Source organism: Oncorhynchus nerka, linkage group LG15, assembly GCF_034236695.1.
Source record: "Oncorhynchus nerka isolate Pitt River linkage group LG15, Oner_Uvic_2.0, whole genome shotgun sequence".
Taxonomy (NCBI): domain Eukaryota; kingdom Metazoa; phylum Chordata; class Actinopteri; order Salmoniformes; family Salmonidae; genus Oncorhynchus; species Oncorhynchus nerka.
Genome location: NC_088410.1, coordinates 55,129,027 through 55,137,886, shown reverse-complemented (window position 1 = coordinate 55,137,886; position 8,860 = coordinate 55,129,027). Strand labels below are relative to the sequence as shown.

General features: G+C 43.7%; 1 protein-coding gene across 3 annotated transcripts; it reads right to left on the bottom strand.

Moving 5' to 3' along the window:
- Nucleotides 1–111: 111 nt before the first annotated feature.
- On the bottom strand, nucleotides 112–7,264 carry kctd20 (potassium channel tetramerization domain containing 20). 3 transcript variants are annotated; one of them, XM_029682777.2, is made up of 7 exons: nucleotides 7,225–7,264; nucleotides 4,519–4,687; nucleotides 3,483–3,579; nucleotides 3,202–3,322; nucleotides 2,751–2,948; nucleotides 2,411–2,521; nucleotides 112–1,405 (listed from the first exon to the last, which is right to left on the bottom strand). In XM_029682777.2, the coding sequence occupies exons 1-7, from the start codon at nucleotides 7,262–7,264 to the stop codon at nucleotides 1,050–1,052; spliced, it is 1,092 nt and encodes a 363-aa protein (XP_029538637.2). In that variant the 3' UTR covers nucleotides 112–1,049. The 3 variants fall into 3 exon arrangements, with proteins under 3 accessions (XP_029538637.2, XP_029538636.2, XP_029538638.2); XM_029682776.2 differs by lacking the exon at nucleotides 7,225–7,264 and adding an exon at nucleotides 6,740–7,113; XM_029682778.2 differs by lacking the exon at nucleotides 7,225–7,264 and adding an exon at nucleotides 6,327–6,733.
- Nucleotides 7,265–8,860: the final 1,596 nt, after the last annotated feature.

Here is an 8,860-nt window from a genome sequence, read left to right as displayed (position 1 = left end):
CTGGGGCATACTGTCGTTTCTTTTTTATGCCTTTGTCAGCATGGCCATCTTTTCTATGAGATGTCAACCTGAGGTTTGATTTATCAGAACACAAAATCCTGAAGCTAGCTATGCCATCAATCATTTTATTTCGGTGTCCCGTGCAGCTGCAACAATTACTTGAACCAATTCTTTGAACAAAAACGATGGAAATACTTTAAACAATAATATTAACTGAAACCTTTATATAAATGTACAAAGCATATAAAATGTAATCCGTCATAAAAGAAAAAAAAGAGCACACACACACACACACATTTTAAATGAGGAAACACTAGATATACTCTGGTAGGGTCTAGTTATCTACTGTAAACATCCTCCTTGTCCAAATCCATGTGTGTATGTACATGTCTGTGTTTCATGCGCATCTGTTTCTGTATGCATACATGGGTTGGACTGTATGCTCATGGAGGTTTGTTTGAGTGTGTCTGTAAACTCACACATCCTGAGTGGAAGACAGGCTGACGTGGTAACTGATGACGGCCTCGGGTAGAAGTTGCCCCAAAACACAGATCTAGGGCTAGATTCTTTCAGATCAGCGCTTGCTGATACCAGCATTGAGGTCAGAGGAGGAACTGCATTAGAGCTGTCAAATCAACAGGGACTCCTGGCGTTATACCTAAAGCGGACATTGCCATTGGCTGCATGGAGTCGCATTAACAGAAATCTCATGCAGCCCTGTTTACAAGTTAGAATACTGGAATGTGAGATGTAATCTACACCTCGATTAGGCTGATAGAAATCCTCATTATTTTGTTTAATGAATTTGAGTGTCATTATTTCTATATAGCCTACACATTCTCGGTCTGAACTTCTAACACAAGTGGGACGGTGTGGCTTCATGAGATCACCAGAGCAGCTGTTCACTGATTTGACAGCTCCAACCCAGTTACATCTCCGACACTCCAAAACATCAGCTACGCGGGTGTCGTCTATCGCTGGTTAATGCTTGATCTGATTGAATCTAGGCCCTAGTATCAGCGCAACCTTAACCTTACCAAACCCTGACCTTAACCAATAGGGAAACAAACAAAAAACCTATACCCAAGGTCAACTTCTACCCTCTCCTCAACTGTCATTGATGGGTGGGGTGGGGCCTGAGACTGGGGGCGGGGATCAGGGCTGATCAGCCTATCCAGCTCATCGACCTGCGGGTTGGGTATGACTGCGGGTCGTGTTGACTCCCCCAGAGAGGTGATGAGGTTGGGGACACTCTTGCTCCGGACGCACTGGAAGTCCACGTGTCGACTCTTCCCTTCCTCCTTCTCCCAGGACAGCTGGATGAAGGGCCGCTGCACATAGTTATAGATGACCTCTGACCTCCCACCAGGACGGCGCTTCACCTTCTCCTTACAGGTAGGGTACCCTGGGATACATGAGGACCAGACACACATCATGTTCAGTATCTCTGTAGGGTTTGCGGATTTGAGAGAAGCAAAATGTAGCCTATGTCATTGGAAGACTTGGGGCTAGAGTCAATAAGTATTCCGGAAGATTTGTGTTATAGCGCAATTTAAATGTAAATGTAATTTTCGATTGAGACGACATATCCCACTGGGCACAGACGTCAGTTCAACGTCTAGTTTTGATTTAAATACGGTTGAGTTGTCAACTAACGTGAATTCAACGTGAAATCAACAAACAATTTCACTATGTCATTGGATTTAGGTTAAAAGCTGGGTGAAATAAAGTAGAAATGTCCTGACGTTGATGACTTTTTGCAAACCCAATCAGTTTTCCACACTGATTCAACATTATCACATAACATATATTGTTTTATTGAAATAACGTGGAAACAGCTTTGATTCAACCAGTTTTTTTCCCAGTGGGATGCAGCTTGTAATACAAAGGCGGAACATAGTCTTTAAATTTCAATCTAGCTATAGACGGGTTGGTTGCTTAGATTGTTGACAACATGCAAACTATATTTGGTCTCCAATGTGTATTGAAAATACATTTTCACAATGAGCACTTGTTGCTTCTCAAATACATCGTTACAGTCGTTGGTTAGCTAGCTAGCAAATGTTTTGCCATATTAGCATTGACATAAAATCAGACAAAACACCTCAAAACAAGACATGATATCAATAACAAGATGAAACGTGCCACTTAAGATTCCCCTCAATGTTACTAGCTATCGTGCCATCCAGAATCCCAACAAAACATGGACTCCGTCCCCATTAAAACACGTGCATCATTTTCATCTGCTAACCCATATATAGCATGGATCTTCAGCGATACGGATTGAATCTATGCCTTAGATTTATTATACCTATTTGTTTCTTTCAGATATTCAGACACCTAAGCAGAAGAGGCTGGGAGAAGAGGCTGAGGGCTAGCGGGTTGATTTGGGACATGGTAACGGACTCACCCTCAATGCCGATGCGAATGTTCTTCAGTCCTCTCTCCTTTAACAGTGCTTTGGCCACATCTCTGTTCTCTATGTACTTGAAGAAGCGGTAGAGCTTGGTGCTGTACAGAACTGGGCACATTGAAGAGAGAAAGAACAGGAAATAATATTGAACAAAGTGCTCACTCCAAAATCATAATTATTTTACAAAAAGGGTTGGGGCACTAGATTCTAAAGAATCTAAAGTATAGAAAATGAAACAAACAGCACTGTCCGAAAGATACATGTCCATGATTTATTTTATTAATAATGTCTGATTCATTATAATTAAGGACTAGGTCTAGGTCACTAGGTCACTTACTCTGTGAGTATTCCTCTCCCATGGGTGGAGGGTTGTCATGGTCCCAATCCACTATGTCATCATCTGTGAGAACTACGATGTGACACTCCCTCTCCCCCTCCTGAGCACTGGACACCATCACCGGGACAACTAGCTCCTCTAGGAAGACATCAAACTGACGCTTTGCACCGTCGTTGGACAGCTCATGCAGCAATGCACCTGGGACAGGAACGAATGGTCACACCATTTGAACTATGACCTCTGATTTGACATCATAGTCTCTTGTACATGGCAAAATGTATATTTCAATAGTAAAAATTCAAGATGAAGAAGACTCAGCAATTAGGAAGAGGTTTTGAAAAGTGGTTTAACTTCATTCTGAAAACTGTGCATGCAACAATTGCAAAACATTAGTCAACGTTTCGGTTTTGAACAGGCCCCTGGTCAGACCCGGTGTGACTGTGCTACTCACTGAGGTCTCGGCACCTGACGGTACTGTAGTCAAAGTTAATACAGAGGTAGTCACACGCTTCTCTGAGCTCAGACACTGACACCCCCTCTGGACACTGCAGGATACCCCCTTTGTAAAAGTCCTGCGAGAGAGAATGAGAGAGAGAGAGAGAGAGAGAGAGAGAGAGAGAGTCAAGGGACAGAGAGGAAGAGGGGGGAGAGAGAAACACAGTAGGTTAGTTTAGGTAAGGGAAGACATAAGCAATTTCATAATTCAGGGGAACTATTTTAAGTGAAACACACCAGGACGACTTTGAATATGCTGGCTCCGATTCCCTCAGCGATCTCATACTCTCCCTTGGCGTTTGGCCGGGTGAAGTGACGGGCAGGACCAAACATCCTGAGAATTCAAATGTGTTATTTATTTATTTAATTATACTAAATGTCCTCACAATATGCATTTCTGAGTTTAGTGCATGTTGAAAGCCTTGTCTGTGTAGATGTCCAGTTACCATTCAAGTCTCATTTCCTTTCCTTAGTACAGTGTTTTCACACCCTGATCTGTTTCACCTGTCTTTGTGCTTGTCTTCCCCCCCCCCCCCAGGTTTCGCCCATCTTCCTCATTATCCCCAGTGTATTTATACCTGTGTTCTCTGTTTGTCTGTTGCCAGTTTGTTTTGTTTCGTGAAACCTACCAGTGTTTGTTCCCCTGCTCCTGTCTGTTCTTGCTCCTGTTTTCTAGTCCTTCCCGGTTTTGACCGTTCTGCCTTCCTTGAACCTGAGCCTGCCTGCCATTCTATACCTTGCCCCATCTCACTAGATTATTGACCCCTGTACCATAAATAAACATTTGTTTCTTCAACACTGTCTGCATCTGGGTCATACCTGAAACCTGATAAGTGTAACTTGTCAGAATCATAACAATGCATCCATTGTGTATGCGAGAGAAGGTGTTGATGAGAGGAATATTCCTGGGTAATATTTGACTAATCTCAGATTATTAGCCAGATTAACCCAAATGGCCAATGGGTCAGAGTAAACATCACTCTCTGAGACTAGAAACAAACCACTCTGAAATGATTCCTGAGGGATTAGGGTTTTGTTAGTGTTTCTTCTTTATCTTTCCCTGGTCTAATAATAGGCTGTACTACTGTATTGGACACGGTGGTGATCCACGCTTGCCTGATGACTAACCTGGCCTGAGACTTGAAGACTTGCGCTAAGGCTTTGGCTGATTTAGGTCAGTGGGCTAGCACAATCTTGTGAGAGTCTGTTACACTATAATAAAAGAGTCTAAATCTGACACACAGATTGTGATGCTTAGGGGTCTGGACCTTACCTCCCCAGCATGGTGTCAGGGTGGGCGGTGAACAGGGCGGGGTCCACCACAAAGTGAGTCCCGTCCACCATCAGGGTCACCCGCTCATGGGGGAGGCGAGACAGGGGAGACAGGTTCTTCTCACCCCTCCCCTCACGTTGGAAGTCTGGACGTGCTGCCATGTCAATGTCTGGGGGAGAACAAGTGCCATCACAGTTGACCTCATGGATTTACATTTGTGCCAGAGATATCCAACAAATATGTCAACTGACAAATGTGGCCAAACCCATAAGGCAGTGAGGACACTGGCCCTGACATGGCTTTATCCCCCATTACTCCAACACGGACATATCAGGGTTAGACGGAAACAAAGGTGGGCTGGAGCAAAGACCTGCGCTACTGTACTGTCGGTCTAGTTGACGGTAAGGGGTCAGGCAACTAGTAGTATACAGGCCTTCAAAACCTGCCGTCCCACTGAGTCAGTGAGTCTATTAGCCTGGTGCCCTGGACCCATCTGCTACTGTCAGCCTCCTCACTAAGCCCCGAGAGGAGGAGGAGATTACTGCAGTAGCGTACCGTAGCTGCACAGTAACATGCCAGCTTTTCCAGCCTCACCACTTCTCCCAGTTATCTGGACTGGGATTGAGACAGACAGCAGCAGGAGGGGTCATGGGAATAACTGTAGAGTGATGAAGTCGACAACAGTGGTCACAATACTCTCTGTCTTACATACAGTATCTGCTTGGGTCTCTGACATTGAAGATTGTTTTGCTACTAACAAACCTGGGCTTCATCTCCCACCAATAGGGCAGTGACATCCCTCCTGCACTTAAACTTGGTATTCAGCTGAGACAACAGAAATAAAGAATTATATACAGAAGTGAAATGTGAGGGGACAAAGAGTAGGTATTAATCCAGTGGAAGGAGAGAACTTGTTATTATTTTTATTTAACCTTTATTTAACTAGGCATGTCAGTTAAGAAGAAATTCTTATTTAATGACGGCCTACCGAGGAACAGTGGGTTAACTGCCTTGTTCATGGGCAGAAAGACCGATTTTCACCTCGTCAGCTCAGGGATTCAATCCAGCAACCATTCCGGTTGCTGGCCCAACGCTCTAACCACCTGCCGCCCAATTAGAACCTGTCTAATGAGAATGACCATTAGACAGGTCGTAAGCTATGTTAATTTAGCTTTTCAAAGTAAAATAGATTTAGTAAAAGGGTAATTAGTTAAAGGGTAATTAATGCGTGGGTTTTTCTACTGGTATAACACCTGAGTTGTAACAATGGTCTTCAACGGTGTGCAGTGTACAGCATTCCATTGTAGCCAACAGGTGGAAGACAGACAGGTTCTAATGTAACACAATGAGGAAAAGGGTTTGATGGGATGCAAATTCTAACAACTGTTGAGGAGAGCTGATAATATTAACACTACACTGTAACATAACTGGTAGCCTAAGCCCAAAATCAAGATATATGGTAGGCTACCCCAAACCCATACCGTATAGCCCCAACCCCATCAACAATTCAGTATTTGTCTAGCTAATAAACAGCACTGACTATTTTATTCAGTCTGCGTCCAGGGTGTAGACAATTTTCACCGTATCCGTCCCTGCTGATTTGAGATTTGACAGCGCTACGAATTACGCTGCGCCACATGTCTGGAGCTTACGTGCCCGTATCACGGTCTGCATACGTCATAACAGAAATACAGAGCTGTATTGTAAAATGCCATAATAACATTCAGATACAGTTGCAGACATATTACCGAAACATAAGCTATAGGCGACGGAGACCACCAGACAACGACTACCCACCACAGCCTTACCAGAACGTCTGAGTGAAAACGGCTGTTCTCTGTAACAGGTTTGTCACGCGAACGATGGACCCGATGCCAAGTGCCAGAGCGCGGGGTGCAGGAATATGGGTTTACCGAAAGCGCCCCAGCCCATACGGTGACAGCGGATCAGTGCTCTCAAATCCAATTACTCCCGGTGTAGAGATCCAGACTCTCGTAAGAGAATTCCCAATCCGTTTGTTTCAACGCGCAGAATTGCTACTGTGTATCTACCTTTCCTTAACTGACCCCTACCATATATCTCCAATAATTTGACGGGGGGTTTGGGGTGGGAACTATTTTCACTTCATAAAGTCATATTTATTGGTATGGTTTAGAGAAACATTATTGAAACAAATAAACAGAGAGAAGATAATAAAATGTCTCAAATAATGTTATCTGACCGTAAGGCGCTACAGAGGGTGGTGCTTTATACGGCCCAGCACATGACTGGGGCCAAGCTTCCTGCCATCCAGGACCTATATAATAGGCGGTGTCAGACAGAGGAAGGCCCATAAAAGTGTCAGAGTCTCCAGTCACCCAAGTCATAGACTGTTTTCTCTGCTACCGCACGGCAAGCTGTACCGGAGCGCCAAGTCAAGGACCAAAATACTCCTGAACAGCTTCTACCCCCAAGCCATAAAACTGCTGAACAATTAATCAAATGGCCACCGGACTATTACATTTACCCCCGTCCATATGTTTTGAACACTGCTGCTACTCGCTGTTTATTAGCTATGCAAAGTCACTTCACCCCTACCTACAAAAAATTACCTCAACTAACCTGAACCCCCCCCCCCCCCACACACACACACTGACTCGGTACCGGTACCCCCTATATATAGCCTCGTTATGATAAAAACATGATGGCAGTACAGACATGACCCACCTGTTAGTAAAATCAAGTATAGGGAGTGGCGACCAGTCATTCAGGGCAGCTCATTTTTGGAAAAAAAAAAAAAAAAAAAAGGGGGCGGGGGTTGCCTGTTTTGCATGTTATTTTGGCATTAATACGTGTATCAGTTTACAAACCATGTAAAATATATATATATATAATTGAGTTAATAAAGCCGTATACAAACATGGTCTCTTTTTTGTTTTCTTGAGTAATGCAGCTCCAAAATACAGGTGTTTCAGCCTAATTCAGTGCTTTCTGTGGTGGTGGGGCAAGCCAGCAGAAAATATGGAGCGCTGCGCTGTAAATCCAGCCTCTTTCTAGAGCTACGACCTAAAGATCAATGACATAATCATGATTCAACCTTGTTTTTTTCAGAGTTCCCAGTTGTTTTGAAAGCACCATAAATCCAAAGAATGCCAGACTTTGATGACAAAATTTGCCCTCAAGGGACCGCCGCACCATGTTCAAGTGAGCCCCCTCGCCCATACCCGGGCGCGAACCAGGGACCCTCTGCACACATCAACAACAGATCGTTACACATCGCTCCACAAAAGCCGCTGCCCTTGCAGAGCAAGGGGAACCACTACTTCAAGGTCTCAGAGCAAGTGACGTCACCGATTGAAACGCTATTTAGCGTGCATCACTGCTAACTAGCTAGCCGTTTCACATCCGTTACACTGCTGCATAAATTATGTAAAATACCAGGGAGATGTGTATACTGTAGCTAAGAAAGTAATACTAAGTGAATGTTGTGTAGTAAGGTGTTAGTAGCCCATGTGCCTCACCCTAATAATTTGGTCTATTTACCCCTTTTAATTTCGCCAAATGTTCTGACTTGGTGTACACGGAGAGAACACTGTTAGAATGGCAGATGTTCTGAATTCTGTCGCTGTACATTTCAAAAGTGCTAAACAAATAGTTATATTGACTACGCCCGTCCTAACTCGCTCATTAATGTCTTAATCGAAATGACGGATTGCCTCTTATATAGCGTTGGGCTAGTAACCGAAAGGTTGCAAGTTCAAATCCCGAGCTGACAAGGTACAAATCTGCCGTTCTGCCCCTGAACAAGGCAGTTAACCCACTGTTCCTAGGCCGTCATTGAAAATAAGAATTTGTTCTTAACTGACTTGCCTGGTTAAATAAAGGTTTAATTTTTTTTTTATCTGCTTTTCTTCCCCTTTATGCCATAGTTTGTACATCTCAATTGTCATTAGAAACCACATTTGTATAAGCAAGTCAGCCATATCAGCTAAATGAGGCTGAATGAACTGTTTTGCTGCCAGACAAGGCTCCGCTGATAGCCAGGTGGAGCAGTGGTAAGATGTTGGGACTGCTTGTTGGGACAGCTTTATGTAGGCCGTTTGTGGGCACCGTTTGTTACTTTTATAGTGCAATTAATGTATTGTTTAGTCTTGTGGATTTGCTAGCATATATCCTACTTGTATTGTTTTTTGCCCCATCAAGAGTTACATGCTAAAATCACCACCGAGTAGAGGCTACACATTATACACATTACACACCTTTACTTTGTTTAAAAGGCCTGTGGGAACACCAGATTGTATCATTCAAAACTTATTGAGATGAAAATGTTATTTTATCTTCTTTTTTGCCTTCATCACACTAC